Source organism: Dreissena polymorpha, chromosome 5, assembly GCF_020536995.1.
Source record: "Dreissena polymorpha isolate Duluth1 chromosome 5, UMN_Dpol_1.0, whole genome shotgun sequence".
Classification (NCBI taxonomy): Eukaryota; Metazoa; Mollusca; class Bivalvia; order Myida; family Dreissenidae; genus Dreissena; species Dreissena polymorpha.
Window position 1 is genome coordinate 88509886 of NC_068359.1, and position 25726 is coordinate 88535611.

Sequence of the window (25726 nt, forward strand, 5' to 3'; positions counted from 1 at the left end):
CTTACAAATATTTCTTGTTTCTTTGGAGACAGAAATTTGAACTTGATTATTTGTATTTGTATTGCTGTTACCCATTCGTAAAGTTGTGTGACTTTAAAAGAACTAGGTTTGCAGTTGAAAACATTTCCAACACTACACCTTAAGTGCATAGAATTTGATTTACTACCAATATGTGCAATATACATGTACTTTATTAAAGTAATGAAATAAAAAATAAAACTAAACTGTGTTACTCTATTTGATAAGTTTCATCAAACACCCCACATAATTATCCGATAGGGTCTTGCAATAACCTCATCTGACCGTGCATTGGCTGAGTACACTATCGCAACAGTGTTTCGATCTTGACTGACCGCGAATTTGCTGAGTACAGTGGAACAATAGTGTTTTGATCATGACTGACCGCGCATTTGCTGAGTACAGTGTAGCAACAGTGTTTTGACCACAGCTTACCGTGTAATACTAATGCCTTGGTAAATTGTTTAAGAAGTGTATTGTACGTCGCCTGCTGAAAAATGGTTTTCTGACCAATTGCTTAGTATAAAGCTGCAGCGGTGTATTGCACACGGTTGACTGGCCAATGGTTGACTAAGGACTGATTGTAACAGCAGTGTTGTCATGCGCTCTACCAAATTTCTAAATGGCCCGGTGTCGAACATTTGAATAATTTGTACTATTACTCGTCTCTTCAATGCCGTCTAATGCAATGAAATATAATTATAATATATTAAATGCAAGCACAATACTGTGTAATGTAGAAACCATAATTACAGTGGGATATCGAAGATATTTCTCCACTATGTAGACCATTATATAATCTCTTTTCATGTGCAATTTAACACGTAACAAAAAAATATTGATTAGTCCGTTGAGAAAATATAAACAATTCCCAACTAGTGCATATGTGTATATCGGTTTATGAACTACTCTCCTGGTTTCCCGTACCCGTGGGCATAAACCCTGGAGCAATATCTTGAGTTTATAAAGTTTATAAAGCAACTATTCAAATAAATACATATTCAATAAATACTTAATTTAAATTAAAGATAAACATACTGTTAATAGTTATAAAGATACAAAACATTATTAGCCGTATTTGCCCTTTTAAGTGCATATAGTTTTAGCCCAGACGTGTTTAAACCGCGCAACGACAGTTGTGTATGTTCACTCTGTTGTAGTTTGAAATTTGATAAACGGTCACGCGATATTAAATATGCTATTTTGCGCAAACGGAAGTGATTCAATGCGAATGTATGCAAAAGCGAAAGTGAATGTGTTTATGTTGGGGAAGCAGGTTAACAAATTTACGTATTTTTACATGACCTGGTGATATAAGATATACGTAAATAAAGGTATGATTATAAACGTATTAATTGACCTAATGGTAATCAATTATAAGGCTTGGAACGGGAATAAAGGGCATATTCGTATAACGAATTTTTGAAGATATTCAACTCATTGTTGCTGAAAGGTTTAGGGGTGAACGTGGTAATTTGAACCGATAATTCATTTTGTAAGTATGCATATCGGCATTGGGGCTTTTAATTTTATATCATTTTATCATATACATGTATTGGATTTTCGTTATGAGTATCTACTCTATTTTTATAGGTTTTGATACCCAAAAAATCTACGGGGTGCGAAATGTCAAGTTTTAATGATTAAATGATTTAATATATAAATGTTTGGTTTTATTTTAGAATACATTACTAAGGCTTCAAGCCCATGAGTACAGTTAGACAATGTGGTCAATAGCGGTAAATGACATACAGGCATATAAATATATAATTTTTAGCATATAAATTGATGTGAACATGAACATATAGAAATTGAGGGAAACACAACAAACACAACATCAACTTATAGACCGATTTGCACACAAATTCAATATATATTGTGCAAGCTTATTTTTGTTTTTAATAGATTAACAGGCTTTTTTCCACAGCATATTTTTTATTTTCTATATTTAGATCTAATAACTGTCCATACAAGCTTCGAAGTCTTTTTGAATCAGTTCGAATCCCAAGAAAAAAAAATGGACACCGTTTAACACTTCTCACAAACGCGTTTCCAACTTATCAGACAGACATTTTACTCAAGACTTGTACATAGTTCATCGTCTTAACACATACATTTTTAAAGAATATGTCAACATGCTAAAACATTCTCATTTCCGCATTGCCGAAAAAATGAATAAAAATAAATAATAACAACAAAAAATCAACAGGTAGGAAAAAAAAAGTGTTAAGTTTTCATAAATGACGATGTCATTTCTGTAGTGGAGATGAGCTAGTATTGAATATACATTGAATTTGCAAGATATATTTACACAGACGCGGTTAACAATTTTAAATAAATACAACAACTATTTATCCCGACCACGTATTGCCCTATTATAATGGCGATTACTCAAACACGCCGGTATATAGATTTGATAACAAATATCGCAAGCTATAATGTAAACAAGATTTACACAGGCAGATACAAATATAAACTTATACGCCAACCACTATGTTAGTATTATTCTGCCGAAATCAATTTTTTATCTCGCACTTCGTCAGTCAAACGGACAGTGAACCAATTGTTCCTATACTCACTCGTTGAATACATGTACCGGCACTTAAAGCATTGTTTGAATCGCATGATGACTCGTTCTCTATCTCACTAATTCAATCAATCAATCCGTGTCTGAGACACGTTTGCAGTCACTCTCGGGCAAATTTATTTATTAACTTTATTAAGCATTCGACCATCAAGACATAACATGTAACGAGCTAAATTTAATTGCAAACAAACTCTTCACTACTTTAAATAGTTTTCCAAAAGAGATGTAATGTGTTATGCAACATTTTATTAAAAAACAACAACCTAGTTTAACGCAAACTAACATCAGCGCATTAGATCGATTTCGATAATAAGCCAATAACAATTGTTTTTAATGAAAACAAATCTTTCAAATATATTGCCTGTACAACAAACACTTTGTGACATACATTAGTACTTATGAAACGTATAAACGTATCTAACTTGCACCAAATTGAAACTTTAGTTGTTCTATGTTTGCTTTTGGATTGATAGAAAATGGCTGGACAGTTGACTGATAAGTACATTGATCAGCTGGAGTCCTGGATTGGCACGGGACCCAAGATCTTCACCCTGCTCTACCAAATAACCAGGCACGGGTGTAACGCTACAACATTCCACCAGAAGTGTGACAACCAGGGACCCACTGTGACGGTGCTGTACAACCAACAAGGATCTGTGTATGGAGGTTATGGAAGTTTGAGCTGGAACAGCAGCAGCTCATATATAAAAGATGCAAACGCGTTTATCTTTCAACTAAGGTATTCCGGCAACGATAAACCAACCAAGTTTCCAATAATAGATACGCATACACACTTTGGTTTAAAAGGAAATTCTACATACGGGCCAACGTTTGGTGGTGGACATGATCTACAAGCATTCACTGGTACAGTAAACAGCTCTGGTGGTTATTTCGCTTTAAACGGCTACATGAATGCACATTCCTTCGACTACCAAGGCCTTACTGTCGACAAAATAAACAATGGCAACTTGCAAGTGACCGAACTAGAGGTATACGCCATAACAGGTACGAGAATATTCTGTAAATAATGTTTTTTTTCCGACGGTCTCATAATCGTAAAATATATATTTAGCAATTCGAATTATATAGGGTATTTTGCGTTAAATATGCACATTTGCATTGTGTTATTGCAAAATGTTTATTGGACACCAGTTTTATGTTTGATTTTAAAACTAGATGAAAATATATATTTTTCTAAAGGCTATTGGCTCATAATGTGTGTGCGTTTTTGCTTGAGTGTGTTTGTGAGAGCGTGTGTGGGAATGTATCGTAGTTTTAAATATTAATCGATATAAAATGCAATTTTGTTTTATTGTTTATTATACATTTTTCTGCTTTACGAATTTCCAAATGCTATAGTTGGTCTTGTTTCGACAACTTTGGTCAAAAATTACATAAACCATTAAAACAGGTTCCTTTGAATTAAAAGCTTACCCCGTATCGACTAGGCAATTCAGACAAGGTGTTACGCAATGGATATTTCATGTAATGGATCCGTGCTTGGTAATAATAATTGTGGCCATAGCAGTTCGAAAAACAGCCAGATCTCAGGAAACCCTCTCAATATTGGCCCTTGAATGATACAAAATGTATAAATTAATCTTGTTTGCACTGCAACTCAAATAGCTTTAATCGTTTCATAATGAAGCATGGTGACCATTTTGGTGACCAAATTTGATAGCAAGCTAGATCCCCTGAATCACTTCTTTAATGTCCCATATTAAAAAAAACGTTATGTATCCTTATTTGCTCTTTAGTCTGTACTCAAATAGCTGTACACGTGTCATAATTAAAGTTGGTGTCAATGTTTACATGCATATTATCAAAACCAATTACATTAAAACTGGCGTATTAGGTATAAGCTGTTACTCTGTTTAAGAATGTATATATTGTTAAAATACAAATTTGCATATTTAATAGCGAAAGATTTGATTTTAAGACTATATTTTACGTACTGATCGATCGTTATTTAATGAAGCTGTTTATGTTATACTTGCACACGCATTTGTATATTCAGAGCATATAGGCGTGTTCCAACACTAACATTTTTATAATGTTATAATTGACTTCGATACAAATTGATACTAAACAAAATATGTTCCTATTTTGTATTGATTATACACAGACGGTCAGCGGAAAATGTCACAACCAAAACAAACACAACCCTGGAGAAAAACTCCGGAATGGACTGAAAAGGTAAAGGTTTTCACGCTTTATTAAATCATTGTTTACATGTACATGTATACATAAATAACAAATATATTATGAAATAAAGAAGTAAGTATGGCGAATCAAATCTGCAATGATTTTGTTTACTTTTTAATCACATTCCCATTTAACAATACTTGCTGAAGATTCGTATCAGAGTAAACTTTTTCGCAGTTCAATACATTTACAGTCTTCAAAAAAGTTATCATGATTTTAGTACCTTGAGACGCTTACCGAGGACATCGTATCGTTCAAACCCTCCTGCGAGTTGGGACTGTCGGATGTCCGTATCCTGATGCTGGGTCCAGTGGGGACGGGCAAGTCGAGCTTCTACAACACCGTCAACTCAGTATTCAAGGGTCGTATCTCCCATAATGCACCATGTGGGGTCGCTTCTAATGGCATAACAATTGCGGTATGGTATCAGTGTAAAACATGAGCAAAATTCTTGGTACCGACTGCGACTGCATACGACAGTTTTTAAGCAGTGATTTATCTACCAATAATTAAAAATACGATGAATAAGGCAGTTATAAGATGTTTATGAAACATCGCAATTTAGATGCACAAAATGTAGAATTTTTTTTTTTTTTTATTTTAACAGCGCATTTGACAACATTTGAACATAATATTTGCCGAAGGTATTCTAGTTTCTGTCAATCACAGTCTACATAATTTTCTGTCCTAAGTTTAAGTACAATTACTTAATATGTGTTGAAATAATATCGATTTTATGTATATTGAAGACTATCGACAAAAGTTTGCATATAAATAAAAAATTTCATCCAAAGATTTTTTTGTAGTCTAAACGTTAATATTTAAAACCATTTATGTTGCGCGCATCGTTTGCAGTACAACCCTTATGCGGTCAATATGCGTTCTGGTGCGACGTTGAATTTCCGGCTCTGTGACACACGTGGTCTAGAGATCAATCAAGGTCTAGACATACTGGAGTTCAACTACTTGCTGGATGGAAACATCCCAGATCATTATCAGGTAAATGAAAATGCGAGTTCAAAACTATTCTAATATGCTAAAATCTGTATTGGGTTTAAGAAAGTAGTTTTTTTTCTAAATATGTCAACTGTTTTTCACAATTCAAGACCAAATGTTTATTTAAAGGCCCATATGGTCACTTGCATTGTATCAACTTTATAATTAAATATACAGGTACGTAATGGCCATAAATATAACAGTTTAATAGCACTACTATAAATTGGTTATTGCTATCGTCTGGAGACTTGTGAAATCAGTACCAAAAACAACATAAAAAAGAGAGGTCAACAAACATTAAGCCAATATTGCTGAGAAAGTGTTGCTCAAATTAATTAATTATATGTTAAAAGGATTGTTTTTATTTATACAAATGCGTGACTTTATCATTTGTATACACTTTTTAAATGGGTTCCACGGAATTGTAAGTTTTGTTAATAATCCAGTTATAAGTTGAGTCTTTAAGTTACCCTCGTATTCAGCATTTAATTTTATTTACAATTTTATGTACGGTACATATCCGTCCGTATAGCAAAAATGATATTCGCGAGGCGAGAGGAACACTATATTTATTATTTTAAAATAATGATATAATATATACGCTTAGAAATTATGTTTATGCTTTCCAGTTTAACCCAGTCGTACAATTTTGCCCCGATCACCCTGCGTTCGTTTATAAGCCGAGGAATACAGATAAGATTCACTGCGTTTTGTTTGTGATCGACGCTGCAACTCTAGGTGACATTCCACCGAAACTGGTCGACAAGATGAGCAACTTTCAAAGACTTGTGAATCAAAAAGGTTAATACATGTGATATGTACATAGTATGCCTGTGTAAATAAAGTACTTTGGACTTTAACTATAAAAACATTTATAGGTTGCAAGTTTTCCGTTTTCATTTATGTGTACGATATTGAAATCAGGTACTGTTCTTTACTGAAAAATTAAAAATGTCACCCTAAACAACACTGGAGTGGGTCGCTATGCTGCTTGATTTGATTAATGTTGGTTAACATTTATTTTGTTATTCAAACTATGTTCGATTCAAACCAAACGTCTCATGCTTCAATATCCATAACGCTTAGTAGTTGGTGTCATACTTTTTTCCTATTTAATTAATAATGATCGCCTGGCCATTGTCTAGTATACAAGAATCCCTTTGTTTCTCACAACCTTACGTTGAAGTGCGTGACGTAATATTAGCGTTAAATAGATTTAAGATGGCAGACTGACAGCCATCTTGTATTTTGTTACAGTCTAAGGAATGTCTGAATATCAAAACACGTTTTACCATTTGATAAACATAATTCATACTCATGATTGGTATACAATGTATATATATTTTGTCTTCTACGAAATACACAATGACGACCATATTTTATTCTATTTTGCCTATACTGGTCTATTGTGTCTTGCAAACAAGTTTTACATATTTATACATATTGTTTTGCATCTTTATTCACTTCATCGACATGACAAGGAGTAATATGCGAGTGTTGTTCTCAATAACATTGATCTTGGCCCATTAGCGTTTGTTCTTTAATAATGCTTTCATTTGTTATTCATTTTTTATAAACACATTGTGTTGATTTTATCTACGTTTGCAGGAATTCCGCAAGCTGTTATGCTGACCAAAGTCGACCTGGCGTGTCAGAATGTTGCCAGTACACTCTCCAGCGTGTTCACCAGCAAGAAAATTGAGGACGCTGTGAACAAAGTATCCATCATGTTCGGGTTGCCTAGAAACCACGTACTTCCGGTGAAGAATTACGAAAATGAAATAGAGCTGGATGACAACATCAGCATCATGGCGTTGCTTGCGCTGCGTCAGCTACTGCACTTTGCAGAGGATTACATTCAGGTTCTGCAAGACAAACTAAAATCTTCCAACGAGAAGCCTAACAAACGAGAATCAATTGAAAAAGGCAGTGACCAAGAATAATGGAAGACATTTCGAAGCTTAAACTAGTTTATCGTACATGTGTGTATTTTAATTTTAGGTTTCGAAATGTTAACCCGAATGTTATATTGGTGAGAGGGTCGAGTTATTGAATGCAAATGGTTAATTTTCTATTATCATATTGTATAAATGTGTGATATCGATCGGTATATGAACATATAAACTATTTATGACGTGTGCTTTTATTTTAACATTGTTTTAAATTTGTAATGTCTGTTACGTAGTGATTGTGCATATATTATATAATATCTCTTTCATTTGATGGACTTTCTCGACAGAATACTTACCAATTAATACATATTTTTAAGTGAATGTAAATCATTTAAACACATTAAAACAGTACTAAAACGGAGGATGCAGGTAGGTAATAATTAAACGTTAATAATATGTCATGATCAACCTTGGTGTTAATGTTTAAAAGTGACGTGCAAAATGTGGCAATACATGTTTAGTATCAACAAGAAATGTAGTGTATAGAACGCAAATTAAATAATTATTAAAGCATTATTATTAATAAAATTTAAATTATATTATTTTTGATTTAACGGTCACCTGTCGTATGCGGCCATAGTCCAGTATACTTCTCAACGAAAGCCATGTACACATGTGTTAAAGGGGCCTTTTGACAGATTTCGGCATGTTTTGCAGTGTGTCATTAAATGCTTTATATTGATAACTGTAAACATTGGATCTAAAAAGCTCCAGTACAAAATCAAGAATAATTTTTTTTTTTAAGAAAAAAAGGTAACCCTCAGCAGGGCTCGAACCACTGACCCCTGGAATCCTGGATTAAACAGTATTCCACTTAGACCACTCGGCCATCCTTCCTGATACAAAGTCAGATGTATTTTATACTTTATATAAGCAATCCTTGAGGTTTCACGAAATATAACGACAACAACAGAACTCCCAAAAGTATTAATTCGTTTCGCGTTGCAACGCTTGATAATTATCAGGTTTTAAAAACGTCAAAAGATGCATAAAATGGCTATTTTAGAGCATGGTAAATGTTCAGTATTACTGTTACCTCACAAATATCATAACTAAAACGAAAATTTGCGAATCTGAAACATTTTTTTTGTATATTTGCCCAAACGTGAAGAAGCCCCTTTAAGCGATAACAAGGCAGTCACTTCGAGGTTCAAAAAGTGAACATTCAAATCAATCTCCGATATTTTTGTATCGTAGATCTAACGTTATAGCGTCTTTTGTGTGGCTAATGCACGGGTACAGAATCTAATGGGGTCAACCTCCTTTAGTATTATAAATGTGACCCACTGTGAGAAAACAAACACTAGGGTGTAAAAACAACTACGTTAATGTTTAAAATTGCGCGCGTAACGACATCGCGCATCAGTAACGTCGACGTCATTATGACGACTTTATGCATACATAAACCAATAATGCATAATGCATGTTCTAAGTTTCAAAGTGCAATGTTTTGCACAGCTATTGGAAAAAACATGAATAAATATGCATAAATATATCAGGGTAAATACATCACACAAGTGATAACATCTACATGCATCTATAAGTCATAGCTGTTTAACCCAGTTTTTCACCTTAGATGACCTTTACATAACGCCAGCAGACCCGATGAATAAACACCATTCATTCTATTGGCTGATTTTAGCATTATCCACCGGAACATTAGAAACATCACCGCGTTTTTGAAGTATAGTATGTTACACTGTTCAGTGTAGAGAAATGCGAACTACTCTCTTTGGTTCATACGAAACATAGAAACACATTTTGACCCAGTTACAATTAAGCATAACCGGTAAGTTTCATCCCCAATTCCACAAGACCTTCATGGTTACTGCTTGGTCAGTAAATCGCAAGTGGAAGACGGCGTGTACTATCAATAAACTCATTATGTTGATAACCCAGAAATGCTTTAAATATATCAAATACACTAATTTTATGGAAAGACATTAATGACAACCTTCGATAAATGTCATTTGTTTTGTATTGTGAGACAAAACCACCGAAATAGTATAGTCTCCCTGATAGAAGGGAAATCGTTTAATTATCTAGCCACACATTCATGACGAACGCGGTCAGTTTTTCTGAAAATCGTTTCTTCCAGCCAGAATAGGCTACCGGCATTTGCCAGTTTGCTCTAAATAACACAGTGTTTAAAATGGAAAGCAACGTAGTTTGATGCTCAATTTACAAGACGCAATTAGATTTTTAAAGACCCGCGTCATTCGAAAATGGGTCAAATGCAATAGGCTGCCAGTGTAGCTCCAGCCCAGCATGCGCATCCGCGCAATCTTGTCACGATATGTATACCGAAGAGGATACTCAAAATATACCATGAAACCATGTGTGTGTGGTTTTTTTTTATTAAGGAAAGCGTTGCGAAAATACGAATGCTGGGCTCGAGCTACGCTGGACCCATATACCATAAGACCAAATTTCGAATTACGCGGATATAACAGTGTTATTTGAGTGTTTGGAAAGAAAAATGCGTATTAATGATTAGATGAATACGTATAATAAAAATTAATATACTTTATAGTTTATCCCAGTCGTACACTTTTGCCCCGGTAAGCCTGCGTTTGTTTATAAACAATTAACGCATTTTCCATTTTTCATTTCTTGGTACGGTATTACAATCAAGTAGTGTTATTCAATTGAGAAATTTACATAGTCAGCAAGTAGTGTTATTAAATTGAGAAATCAACATAGTCAGTAAACAATAACGATTTGTGTTATTCCACACATTCAATTTTCAGAAAAAATATCTCATGTGTCACATTTATAACGCTTTATAGTTTGTATAATATTTTGGTGATTAAATCGATTATGGGCAGAAGTGTAGTATACACTATTCCTTTTATTTCACATAAAACTGTTTAAAACTGCACAGCATAGTATTTGCAGATGGAAGCCTGGCAGCTTGTTTGTATTTCGATAAAGTTTAAGGAATGGCACAACTTCACAATAGTTGACCACAATTGGTCCATTTTGTCAAGAAAATTGCTTTGAACATTGATGCCAGTTTGTTTGACATTAAGCTTTAGTAACGTCATCAACCTGGTTAGGATAACTATGTGAGTATTGGTCTCGTTAAAATTTAAAATGGTTCAATCTGTTTGTTCTTTAAATCATGTTTTCATGTTTCTTTCAATATTTTAGATCTTCCCATATGTTATGTTTTGAAGAAGTAGCAATAAACGCTCTAGCTTTTTTTCTGTAAGCGAACTAAAGCATAATTGTGTTGATTGTTTAATGCGATTGTAGGAATTCCACAAGCGGTTTTGCTCATCAAACTCGGCCTGGCCTGTCAGGATGCTGCCAGTACACTCTCCAACGTGTTAACCAGGAAGAAAAGTGAGGACGATATGCACATGAACAAAGTATTCAACATGTTCGGTTTGCCTAGAAACCATGTATTTTCGGTGAAAAACTACCAGAATAAGTCGGAGCTAGATGACAACATTAGCATTTTGATTTAGCTTGCACTGCGCCAGCTACTCTACTTTGCAGATGATTACTTACAGGTTCCTCGGGACAAACAGAAGGCGTGCAATCTCTCCGATGAGAACAAACGAGAACCACTTGAAAATGCAATTGCAACAAAGAATGATACAGTGAATTGAATTTTTAGCATCGACTATTTAAAGCAGTAAATAAGATACTATACTAATTTCTTTGTAGACAAATGTTTTATTGTTCGTTTTGTATTGGTGATGGTTGATTGCATATATAACTTAAGTGTTTACTTTAATTTTGTATCGATATGTTACTAAAGGTATACCCCCTAAAGTAAAAAAAAGTATCTTATGTTATTCTGAATGTCAAATAGCTGTAAAAATGCCACTATCCATGAAATCGTAATATGCTCATGCAATTGCATTCGAATTTCATAAAATATAATTTACATTGATTTTTCATGTATTTTGAAATAAAATACTTTTTGGTTTTTTGCTTAATGTCGACAAATGATTTTTCTTTAAATATATGAATGTAATTAATTTATGTTCATATCATATAAGAGCTGTTTCATTTCTTATGGATAATCAGACCAGTTTATGAACATAATCAACGAATAACCGCGCATCATTGGTCATTTTCACATAATGAAACATGACGCAATATATATTTGCGAACATTTATTAGTATCAGAATTGTAATATGCATATTAACAGTCTACAGTTTGTTTTTACATATTAAGTTACATTTAAAAAAAAAACTATTGTAATAAAACTAAATAAATGTACTGACATACGTAGTTGTAAATGGTGAAATTAAGATTAAGATGAACTTATAACTAATTAAACAATAGTTTGTTCATCTTGTGATAAGGCAATTTTCTTAATGTAAAAGCATATATAGTACAATTGATGTTATATTCACCACACTATCATACATCTATGTTTTAAATTATTAAAATTGCCTTACAAATGAATCTTCCGCAATTTGAATTGTATGGTTAAGTATTTGTACTTTTTACCTTATTTAGATCCTATAAATGTAATATATAATACTCAATATATGCGTTTGTATAAATGTTTTAAAGCATAACATCAAATTGTGTTGATCCATTCGTGTTTAAACCGTTCAACGATACTGTCACATGAGTATATTTTGAACTACTTACTCCCTTTGATTTTGATAAACGATAACATGATATCAGTGTTACTTTGAAATTTTGTGTTGCATTATAACACAGAACGGAAGTGACTGCGTGAGTATTTGTTCAAAAACGAAACTAACTACTGGTCTTGGTTGCAGTATATCAGGTAAACAAAAGTCTTGATATTGGTTATAAGGAACATGTAAGGCTTGGTTTAATACGCTATCAGTGTACTGTCTGTATGTGTAAAATCGTCTTAATTGTAGCGTGTTTCATTTTGATTGTTTTGTTTATCAAATATTACAGATAAAATATTTTCCGAAAACTGCTTTCATGTAAAAGACTTGGGAAAATAATATGAAGCATTAATTTGGAATCGGTTTATTTGTGCTAGCAAGGTCTAGGGGAAAACGTGGCAAATTCGAACGAAACATACATAAAAAAATATTATGCATTGTATAGATGAATTGCAAATTTATTAAACATAAAAAACGCAGTTAAGTGTGCATGGGTACGAAAACGAAAGTACAGATCCCACTACCAGATGTTAATATAGTAAGCACCTTTTTAGTAACCCAGATGAACATATTTTTGCTCTACTAATATGCTGTGAAATTCCCTATTAAATATGTTTCGAGAACTAAAAGATAGTTTTAATTGTAATATCATTGATGTTTCAACAATTGAAAATAACCTTATGCAATCAATCACACTGTGCTTCCGTGTATGAAATGGTATATTTCTCATACAATAATTGAAAATAAAATTTAAATGATTCTCTTACACGCCTTTTAACTTGTTTAGTGTGTAAATTTCTTATAAATGGATTAAGTGACGCACAGAACGCTACCTGCGTAAAGAAACTTTCATTAAACCTGTATCTTTCAACGTGTAGAAAGCATTGTACGCATCATATAATATGCCACTATTATAATCAATAGTAACGTTTTAATCCAACTTTTATATGCATTCAACTCATATCTACTTGGTCCAGCCGTGTTAATCCCGTTCAATGATAATGTCACACGTTTTTATTTTAAACGACTAACTACCCGTGAATTCGACATTTGATAAACGATAGCGTGATACGAGTTCTACTTTGAGCTATCGATTGTTTTGAGTACACGCAGTTACTGCGTGCGCATGCGAGCAAAAGGAAATTGGAACGTTGTGGTTGAGGTTCATCAGGTAAACACACTAAGGTAATTTTATTTTACCTCCTTATAACAAATATAAGTTTATAGATAATGGGGAACATATATTTATGTACGCAATTCATAGTAAGTGTATATGTATTACATCGTGAATGTTTCTTTTATCAAATATTACAGATTATTTACAAAATGACTTAGGGCGTATTAGGCTTACGACGAGAATATGAATCATCTATAAAACAAAAATAAGTGTTATTTACATTTAGCAAGGTCTAGGAAAGAAAGTGGCGAATAACACATTTTGAAACAATTTATGTATTGTAGATGCCCCTTGTACAATTAAAAGGAATGCATTAATGATAAATGCATATCAACAAGTCTTATAGAATATCGATTTATTTAAAAATGGAGTAAAACGAAAACGAACTAAACTACGCGGATGCAAAATGATAGGTTTTGATGTTCCAATATGTTTCCCATTTATGAAAAAATTGGAACACGGACATAATAAAAAACTAAACAATAAACTATTATGATAAACACTTATCTCTGTCCGTTATGAGCATATAACATCATCTTTTTGCAAGCGATCGATGTTTTAATATAAAAATAGACATTCGATTAATGTCTTAATTTTTTTGTCAAACTTTGATTTTCAAGTTTAGAATTTTTTGCATCGCTTTTGGCAATACTTAAAACGATAAATATCTTTCAACATATATTGCGAACGCTGTTCCTATACATCCCGACCACGTGTTATTTTGTAGTAAGTTAATGGCAAGTGATAAAATACATTGATCTAACCACTAGTGCATCACAATGTCTTTCACATTTATACAAAGATCTAAAAAAATGTATTCAATACAAACACCACGAGTAAAAATCTAAACGCAAACAAATGTGTATGTATAATTATTAACCTGTTACACAAAAATGTTTACTCTCAAATATCATCACTCACTTACACAGTCGCTGAATCAAGTTTGTATACACTCACTGTTGTAATAATTAAGGCGTTTTACCGATCTAGGGTTTACTCGATAACAATCTCACTTACTACTCAATCAATCGATTCTTCTTACAAACAAGAACTCGAGTTTTCAGTAACTCTCGGCCAAACTCTTGGTAAAGGCTTACTCACTGAGTTGCAAAAACAAAGCATTATTACAAATCTACCTAAACAAGGAAAAGATTTAGATTATCTCGCAAACTGGAGACTTATAAGTTTATTAAATACAAACTATAAATTTGCTACAAAAGCCATCGCAAACCGAATTAAACAATGCTTACCTGAAACTATATCCTTTGACCAAACCGGATATATGAAAAATCGATACATTGGAGAAAATGTCCGTTTGATATTTGATGTTATAGAACACTTAAATGCAACAGAAAAACCGGGACTGTTATTTTTGCAGATTTTGAAAAGCTTTTAACAGCTTAAACCATACATATATTATTAAATGTCTTAAGAAATTGTTTTTGGGTCAAATCGCATCCAGTGGATCGAAGTATGTTGCACTAACATAAAAAGTCTTATAATAAACAACGGGCATCTTTCAGATAGTTATGAAATTAAAAAAGGAGTCAGACGAGGCTGCCCATTATCATCCACATTATTTATTATATGCTTGCAACTTTTGTCAAACTATACTGAGAAAAATAGCAAAATTAAAGGCATAAATGTATTGAAAAAAGAAATAAAACAAACCTTCTTCGCCGATGACACAACTTCTTTTCATCAATGGATGCGAGCAATCATTTAAAACATTATTGGAAACCCTGACAGAATTTAAAAAGATATCTGGCTTTAACCTTAATACCGCGAAATAAGCGTTATTACGAATTGGATCCTTGAACAAAACCAACACCAAATTCTGCAATTAAAGCCATTTTATTTGGACATCTCCAGAAACAAAAACTGTAGGAATCACTTTTGTAACCAAAGTGATTTGAATGTACAAAATAATTTAATCCCAAAGCTGAATGAGTTTAAAACATGTTAAAACAATGTCAACACAGGAAACTTTCCATAATGGGCAAAATTACTGTCATTAAAACGTTTGCGTTGCCAAAATTAATCTACCCATTTTCAGTTTAACTGAACCCTTCTAGCATAATACTGAATAATAAAAAAAACAACAGTATATTTAACTTTATATGGAATAACAAGCCTGGCAAAATTAAAAGAAACATTTTGTATAAAAAGTATGAAAGTGGTGGTTTAAACCTTACAAACATTAATAAATTCTGAACTTCAATAAAAAGTAGCTTGATAAAAAGATATTTACACTCAGAAAACTGTGGTAAATGGAAAATTTTATAGGACTTGAGATTAAATAAATATGGAAACGAACTAATTTTTGAAAGTGAACTCAGTGAAAAAACTATAACAGAAAAAAGCGGAGGGAACACTTTTCTTCACGACGTCATTACATTGTGGTATGCAGCAAATGCAATATACAAGTCACAGCATTCACAAAAACGCATCAAAAAGGAAATGATATGGAACAACAAGTCAATAACCGCCAACGGAAAAAACATTATTTTATCGCGATTGGTATGACAGAGGTATAAAATAAATTTGTCAACTTTTTGACTTTAGAAATAAAACGGTGTATAATTTTGAAAACATTAAATATCTCTACGACATCAATAACAACGACGTTATGAAATTCAATACCTTAATCACATCAATCCCAGCAAAATATAAAACTGAAGAAAGCATTAATGACCTCGATATCAATCAACCAGACGAAACTTTGTCAAAAGAGTAATTCAAAACAAAATACCCTCATACATTGACATACGATATTCAGTTGCAAAACGAGGACCATGACATTATATAAAACAAATGGAACACAAATTTTACCGATAAAGACTCAACCACTTGGAATAAAATCGATATTGTACCCCAAATTTCAACCATCGACATGTCTTTACGCAGCTTTCAATATAAATGTATCATGCGACTTGTCCCCCACAAATACATGTCATTTAAATGCAAACTTAGCAACAGCACATTGTGTGATTTCTGTCAATCACATATTGAAACAATAGACCACTTATTTTGGGAGTGCCAACACGTTCAAATGATATGGAAAAAAATGGAAACATTTCTGGTCAGTAAAAACATATTAATTAAAATTAATAACACCAATGCTTTCTTTGGATGCACTGAAAAAAACTACACTCAGATGTATTTAACTTTATTATGATGCTATTAAAATCTTTTATATTTAACATGAAATACACAAAATGCATACCAACCTGTCCTCACTTTATTGAATACCTAAATACGGGAATATAAATTGATTGTGAGATTTCCCTCGTAAAAAATAAATATAAGCAACACCAAAAAATGGGTTCAATTCAGGCGATTCATACCTTCTACAAACCATAAATAATGATATTTATACAAATTTTATGGCAAAACAATTAAAAATAATCTTTCTCAAATGAAAAACAAAAACAACATTTCGATTGAAACACACCATGTTGTAAAATATTTCTTGTATTTAATTGTTCTAGATATAAAACCACTATGTTTCGTAAAGATAACAGATTTGCTGTAAATCACAAACTTCTTTATATGACATTGACACTGTCAACATTATAATGTATTCACGCATACGCTAAACATTGACATGTTAAAGTACAAAATATTACATATTTTCAAACACTTTCTTATGTATTCCGTTTTCTGGTAATTATCGATGAAAACTACATTGTAAAGAAATATGAGAAATAAATGAGAAAAAAACAACTCTCGGCCAAATTGATGCATCAACTTTATAAAGCACTCATAAAATAACTAAATACATACATAAAACTTACTGACGTACATTTAACTTAAACATTCATTATTTATTTAGCTTTCCACGTAAATTTACTATGTCATATTAAAGTAAAAAACACCAAACACCAGCAATACATAGTTTGAAAGTCACGTTATTTTTAAATCAATGACTCGCAAAAAACACTTACTTTAAATCTTAAAATGAGAACGACTCTGTCACTGATTTTGTCATATGATATACACGTTGTAAAAGGCAAAATTACGTCTGGAACAAGTAGACGTATACATACATTTTTACATTAACTGTCCCTAATGAAAGTACTGATTGTAATTATACTATAGTTTTGCTTTAGATTAGAGAATGGCGGAACAGTTGTCAGATAAGTACATGGGTCAGCTAGAGTCCTGGATTGGTACGGGACCCAAGATCTTCACCCTTCTCTACCAAATAACCAGGGACGGGTGTAACGCTACAACATTCCACCAGAAGTGTGATAATCAGGGACCCACTGTGACGGTGCTGTACAACCAACAAGGATCGGTGTATCGGGGGTATGGGAGTTTGAACTGGAACAGCAGCAGCTCAAATATAAAAGATGCAAACGCGTTTATCTTTCAACTAAGGTATTCCGGCAGCGATAAACCAACCACGTTTGCAATAATAGATAAGCATACACAATATGGTTTGAATGGACATCCTACATCCGGGCCAACGTTTGGTGGTGGATATGATCTACAAGCATTCACTGGTACAGTGAACAGCTCTGGTGTTTTTTTCGCTTTAAACGGCTACATGAATGCACATTCCTTCGACTACCAAGGCCTTACTGTCGACAAAATAAACAATGGCAACTTGCAAGTGACCGAACTAGAGGTATACGCCATAACAGGTACGGGAATATTCTGTAAATAATGTGTTTTTTTCCGACGGTCTCATAATCGTAAAATATATATTTAGCAACCCATCAATTCGAATTATATAGGGTATTTTGCGTTAAATATGCACATTTGCACTGTGTAATTGCAAAATGTTTATTGGACACCAGTAGCTGATTTTAAAATTAGATGAAAATAGATCTTTTTCTAAAGGGCCATAATGTGTGTGTGTTTTTGCTTGCGTGTGTTTGTGAGAGCGTTTGTGGGAATGTATCGTAGTCTTAAATATTAATCGATATAAAATGCAATTTTGTTTTATTGTTTATTATACATTTTTTCTGCTTTACGAATCTGCTAGACTTGTGACAACTTTACCAAAAATACATAAAAAAAAGAGGTTCAACAAATTAAGCCAATATTGCTGAGAAAGTGTTGCTCAAATTAATAAATATGTTAAAAGGATTGTTTTATTTATAAAAATGCGTGACTTTATCATTTGTATACACTTTTTAAATGGGTTCCACGGAATTGTAAGTTTTGTTAATAATCCGTTATTAGTAAAGTCTTTAAGTTACCCTTGTATTCAGCATTAATTTTATTTACAATTTTATGAACGGTACATATCCGTCCGTATAGCAAAAATGATATTCGCGAGGCGAGAGGAACACTTTATTTATTATTTTAAAATAATGATATAATATATACGCTTAGAAATTATGTTTATGCTTTCCAGTTTAACCCAGTCGTACAATTTTGCCTCGATCACCCTGCGTTCGTTTATAAGCCGAGGAATACAGAAAAGATTCACTGCGTTTTGTTTGTAATCGACGCTGCAACTCTAGGTGACATTCCACCGAAACTGGTCGACAAGATGAGCAACTTTCAAAGACTTGTGAATCAAAAAGGTTAATACATGTGATATGTACATAGTATGCCTGTGTAAATAAAGTACTTTGGACTTTAACTATAAAAACATTTATAGGTTGCAAGTTTTCCGTTTTCATTTATGTGTACGATATTGCAATCAGGTACTGTTCTTTACTGAACAATTAAAAATGTCACCCTAAACAACATTGGAGTGGGTCGCTATGCTGCTTGATTTGATTAATGTTGGTTAACATTTATTTTGTTCTTCAAACTATGTTCGATTCAAACCAAACGTCTCATGCTTCAATATCCATAACGCTTAGCAGTTGGTGTCATACTTTTTTCCTATTTAATTAATAATGATCGCCTGGCCATTGTCTAGTATACAAGAATCCCTTTGTTTCTCACAACCTTACGTGGAAGTGCGTGACGTGATATTAGCGTTAATCAGATTTAAGATGGCAGACTGACAGCCATCTTGTATTTTGTTACAGTCTAAGGAATGTCTGAATATCAAAACACGTTTTACCATTTGATAAACATAATTCATACTCATGATTGGTATACAATGTATATATATATTTTCTTCTACGAAATACACAATGACGACCATCTTTTATTCTATTTTGCCAATACTGGTCTATTGTGTCTTGCAAACAAGTTTTACATATTTATACATATTGTTTTGCATCTTTATTCACTTCATCGACATGAAAACGAGTAATATGTGAGTGTTGTTCTCAATAACATTGATCTTGGCCCATTAGCGTTTGTTCTTTAATAATGCTTTCATTTGTTATTCATTTTTTATAAACACATTGTGTTGATTTTATCTACGTTTGCAGGAATTCCGCAAGTGTTATGCTGACCAAAGTCGACCTGGCGTGTCAGAATGTTGCCAGTACACTCTCCAGCGTGTTCACCAGCAAGAAAATTGAGGACGCTGTGAACAAAGTATCCAGCATGTTCGGGTTGCCTAGAAACCACGTACTTCCCGTGAAAGAATTACGACATGAAATCGAGCTGGATGACAACATCAGCATCCTGGCGTTGCTTGCACTGCGTAAGCTACTGCACTTTGCAGAGGATTACATTCAGGTTCTGCAAGACAAACTAAAATCTTCCAACGAGAAGCCTAACAAACGAGAATCAATTGAAAAAGGCAGTGACCAAGAATAATGGAAGACATTTCGAAGCTTAAACTAGTTTATCGTACATGTGTGTATTTTAATTTTAGGTTTCGAAATGTTAACCCGAATGTTATATTGGTGAGAGGGTCAAGTTATTGAATGCAAATGGTTAATTTTCTATTATCATATTGTATAAATGTGTGATATCGATCGGTATATGAACATATAAACTATTTATGACGTGTGCTTTTATTTTAACATTGTTTTAAATTTGTAATGTCTGTTACGTAGTGACTGTGCATATATTATATAATATCTCTTTCATTTGATGGACTTTCTCGACAGAATACTTTACAATTAATACATATTTTTAAGTGAATGTAAATCATTTAAACACATTAAAACAGTACTAAAACGGAGGATGCAGGTAGGTAATAATTAAACGTTAATAATATGTCATGATCAACCTTGATGTTAATGTTTAAAAGTGACGTGCAAAATGTGGCAATACATGTTAGTATCAACAAGAAATGTAGTGTATAGAACGCAAATTAATAATTATTAAAGCATTATTATTAATAAAATTTAAATTATATTATTTTTGATTTAACGGTCACCTGTCGTATGCGGCCATAGTCCAGTATACTTCTCAACGAAAGCCATGTACACATGTGTTAAAGGGGCCTTTTGAAAGATTTCGACATGTTTTGCAGTGTGTCATTAAATGCTCTATATTGATAACTGTAAACATTGGATCTAAAAAGCTCCAGTACAAAATCAAGAATATTTTTTTTTTAAAGAAAAAAGGTAACCCTCAGCAGGGCTCGAACCACTGACCCCTGGAATCCTGGATTAAAAAGTCTTCCACTTAGACCACTCGGCCATCCTTCCTGATACAAAGTCAGATGTATTTTATACTTTATATAAGCAATCCTTGAGGTTTCACGAAATATAACGACAACAACAGAACTCCCAAAAGTATTAATTCGTTTCGCGTTGCAACGCTTTATAATTTTCAGGTTTTAAAAACGTCAAAAGATGCATAAAATGGCTATTTTAGAGCATGGTAAATGTTCAGTATTACTGTTACCTCACAATATCATAACTAAAACGAAAAATTTGCGAATCTGAACATTTTTTTTTGTCTAATTTGCCCAAACGTGAAGAGGCCCCTTTAAGCGATAACAAGGCAAGTCACTTCGAGGTTCAAAAAGTGAACATTCAAATCAATCTCCGATATTTTTGTATCGTAGATCTAACGTTATAGCGTCTTTTGTGTGGCTAATGCACGGGTACAGAATCTTATGGGGTCAACCTCCTTTAGTATTATAAATGTGACCCACTGTGAGAAAACAAATACTAGGGTGTAAAAACAACTACGTTAATGTTAAAAATTGCGCGCGTAACGACATCCCGCATCAGTAACGTCGACGTCATTATGACGACTTTATGCATACATATACCAATAATGCATAATGCATGTTCTAAGTTTCAAAGTGCAATGTTTTGCACAGCTATTGGAACAAACATGAATAAATATGCATACATATATCAGGGTAAATACATCACACAAGTGATAACATCTACATGCATCTATAAGTCATAGCTGTTTAACCCAGTTTTTCACCTTAGATGACCTTTACATAACGCCAGCAGACCCGAATGAATAAACACCATTCATTCTATTAGGCTGATTTTAGCATTATTCACCGGAACATTAGAAACATCACCGCGTTTTTGAAGTATAGTATGTTTCACTGTTCAGTGTAGAGAAATGCGAACTACTCTCTTTGGTTCATACGAAACATAGAAACACATTTTGACCCAGTTACAATTAAGCATACCGGTAAGTTTCATCCCCAATTCCACAAGACCTTCATGGTTACTGCGGGTCAGTAAATCGCAAGTGGAAGACGGCGTGTACTATCAATAAACTCATTATGTTGATAACCCAGAAATGCTTTAAATATATCAAATAACACTAATTTTATGGAAAGACATTAATGACAACCTTCGATAAATGTCATTTGTTTTGTATTGTGAGACAAAACCACCGAAATAGTATAGTGTCCCTGATAGAAGGGAAATCGTTTAATTATCTAGCCACACATTCATGACGAACGCGGTCAGTTTTTCTGAAAATCGTTTCTGCCAGCCAGAATAGGCTACCGGCATTTGCCAGTTTGCTCTAAATAACACAGTGTTTAAAATGGAAAGCAACGTAGTTTGATGCTCAATTTACAAGACGCAATTAGATTTTTAAAGACCCGCGTCATTCGAAAATGGGTCAAATGCAATAGGCTGCCAGTGTAGCTCCAGCCCAGCATGCGCATCCGCGCAATCTTGTCACGATATGTATACCGAAGAGGATACTCAAAATATACCATGAAACCATGTGTGTGTGTGTTTTTTTTATTAAGGAAAGCGTTGCGAAAATACGAATGCTGGGCTCGAGCTACGCTGGACCCATATGCCATAAGACCAAATTTCGAATTACGCGGATATAACAGTGTTATTTGAGTGTTTGGAAAGAAAACTGCGTATTAATGATTAGATGAACACGTATAATAAAAATTAATATACTTTATAGTTTATCCCAGTCGTACACTTTTGCCCCGATAAGCCTGCGTTTGTTTATAAACAATTAACGCATTTTCCATTTTTCATTTCTTGGTACGGTATTACAATCAAGTAGTGTTATTCAATTGAGAAATTTACATAGTCAAGCAAGTAGTGTTATTAAATTGAGAAATCAACATAGTCAGTAAACATTAACGATTTGTGTCACTCCACACATTCAATTTTCAGAAAAAATGTATCATGTGTCACATTTATAACGCTTTGTAGTTTGTATAATATTTTGGTGATTAAATCGATTATGGGCAGAAGTGTAGTATACACTATTCCTTTTAGTTCACATAAAACTGTTTAAAACTGCACAGCATAGTATTTGCAGATGGAAGCCTGGCAGCTTGTTTGTATTTCGATAAAGTTTAAGGAATGGCACAACTTCACAATAGTTGAACCACAATTGGTCCATTTTGTCAAGAAAATTGCTTTGGACATTGATGCCAGTTTGTTTGACATTAAGCTTTAGTAACGTCATCAACCTGGTTAGGATAACTATGTGAGTATTGGTCTCGTTAAAATTTAAAATGGTTCAATCTGTTTGTTCTTTAAATCATGTTTTCATGTTCTTTCAATATTTTATATCTTCTCATATGTTATGTTTGAAGGAAGTAGCAATAAACGCTCTAGCTTTTTTCTGTAAGCGAACTAAAGCATAATTGTGTTGATTGTTTAATGCGATTGTAGGAATTTCCACAAGCGGTTTTGCTCATCAAACTCGGCCTGGCCTGTCAGGATGCTGCCAGTACACTCTCCAACGTGTTAACCAGGAAAGAAAAGTGAGGGCGATATGCACATGAACAAAGTATTCAACATGTTCGGTTTGCCTAGAAAACCATGTATTTTCGGTGAAAAACTACCAGAATAAGTCGGAGCTAGATTGACAACATTAGCATTTTGATTTAGCTTGCCACTGCGCCAGCTACTCTACTTTGCAGAGGATTACTTACAGGTTCCTCGGGACAAACAGAAGGCGTGCAATCTCTCCGATGAGAAACAAACGAGAACCACTTAAAAATGCAATTGCAACAAAGAATGATACAGTGAATTGAATTTTTAGCATCGACTATTTAAAGCAGTAAATAAGATACTATACTAATTTCTTGTAGATAAATGTTGTATTGTTCGTTTTGTATTGGTGATGGTTGATTGCATATATAACTTAAGTGTTTACTTTAATTTTGTATCGATATGTTACTAAAGGTATAGACCCCCTAAAGTAAAAAAAAGTATCTTATGTTATTCTGAATGTCAAATAGCTGTAAAAATGCCACTATCCACTGAAATCGTAATATGCTCATGCAATTGCATTCAAATTTCATAAAATATAATTTACATTGATTTTTCATGTATTTTGAAATAAAATACTTTTTGGTTTTTTGCTTAATGTCGACAAATGATTTTTCTTTAATATATGAATGTAATTAATTTATGTTCATATCATATAAGAGCTGTTTCATTTCTTATGGATAATCAGACCAGTTTATGAACATAATCAACGAATAACCGCACATCATTGGTCATTTTCACATAATGAAACATGACGCAATATATATTTACGAACATTTATTGGTATCAGAATTGTAATATGCATATTAACAGTCTACAGTTTGTTTTTACATATTAAGTTACATTTTTAAAATACAAAAAACTATTGTAATAAAACTAAATATATGTACTGACATACGTAGTTGTAAATGGTGAAATTAAGATTAAGATGAACTTATAACTAATTAAACAATAGTTTGTTCATCTTGTGATAAGGCAATTTTCTTAATGTAAAAGCATATAGTACAATTGATGTTATATTCACCACACTATCATACATCTATGTTTTAAATTATTAAAATTGCCTTAGAAATGAATCTTCCGCAATTTGAATTATATGGTCAAGTGTTTGTACTTTTTACCTTATTTAGATCCTATAAATGTAATATATAATACTCAATATATGCGTTTGTATAAATGTTTTAAAGCATAACATCAAATTGTGTTGATCCATGCGTGTTTAAACCGTTCAACGATACTGTCACATGAGTGTATTTTGAACTACTTACTCCCTTTGATTTTGATAAACGATAACATGATATCAGTGTTACTTTGAAATTTTGTGTTGCATTATAACACAGAACGGAAGTGACTGCGTGAGTATTTGTTCAAAAACGAAACTAACTACTGGTCTTGGTTGCAGTATATCAGGTAAACAAAAGTCCTGATATTGGTTATAAGGAACATGTAAGGCTTGGTTTAATATGTTCATGTACGCTATCAGTGTACTGTCTGTATGTGTAAAATCGTCTTAATTGTAGCGTGTTTCATTTTGATTGTTTTGTTTATCAAATATTACAGATCAAATATTTTCCGAAAACTGCTTTCATGTAAAAGACTTGGGACAATAATACGAAGCATTTATTTGGAATCGGTTTATTTATGCTAGCAAGGTCTAGGGGAAAACGTGGCAAATTCGAACGAAAAATACAAATAATATTATGCATTGTATAGATGAATTGCAAATTTATTAAACATAAAAAACGCAGTTAAGTGTGCATGGGTACGAAAACGAAAGTACAGATCCCCCTACCAGATGTTAATATAGTAAGCACCTCTTTAGTAACCCAGATGAACATATTTTTGCTCTACTAATATGCTGTGAAATTCCCTATTAAATATGTTTCGAGAACTAAAAGATAGTTTTAATTGTAATATCATTGATGTTTCAACAATTGAAAATAACCTTATGCAATCAATCACACTGTGCTTCCGTGTATGAAATGGTATATTTCTCATACAATAATTGATTTTTTTTTTAAAATGATTCTCTTACACGCCTTTTAACTTGTTTAGTGTGTAAATTTCTTATAAATGGATTAAGTGACGCACAGAACGCTACCTGCGTAAAGAAACTTTCATTAAACCTGTA

The 25726-nt window shown here is 33.0% G+C and overlaps 2 protein-coding genes across 3 annotated transcripts; both read left to right on the forward strand.

Annotated features, from left to right (window-relative positions):
• Positions 1-1223: 1223 nt before the first annotated feature.
• Positions 1224-20681, forward strand: LOC127832110 (interferon-induced protein 44-like). 2 transcript variants are annotated; one of them, XM_052357342.1, is made up of 8 exons: positions 1224-1352; positions 3079-3610; positions 4731-4801; positions 5031-5228; positions 5666-5809; positions 6436-6607; positions 7415-7757; positions 20279-20681. In XM_052357342.1, the coding sequence occupies exons 2-7, from the start codon at positions 3082-3084 to the stop codon at positions 7747-7749; spliced, it is 1449 nt and encodes a 482-aa protein (XP_052213302.1). In that variant the 5' UTR covers positions 1224-1352; positions 3079-3081; the 3' UTR covers positions 7750-7757; positions 20279-20681. The 2 variants fall into 2 exon arrangements, with proteins under 2 accessions (XP_052213302.1, XP_052213301.1); XM_052357341.1 differs by lacking the exon at positions 20279-20681 and having other exon boundaries at positions 7415-8297.
• LOC127832117 (uncharacterized) lies at positions 12407-18234 on the forward strand. The gene is made up of 2 exons (XM_052357354.1): positions 12407-12518; positions 17659-18234. The coding sequence occupies exon 2, from the start codon at positions 17667-17669 to the stop codon at positions 18216-18218; it is 552 nt and encodes a 183-aa protein (XP_052213314.1). The 5' UTR covers positions 12407-12518; positions 17659-17666; the 3' UTR covers positions 18219-18234.
• Positions 20682-25726: the final 5045 nt, after the last annotated feature.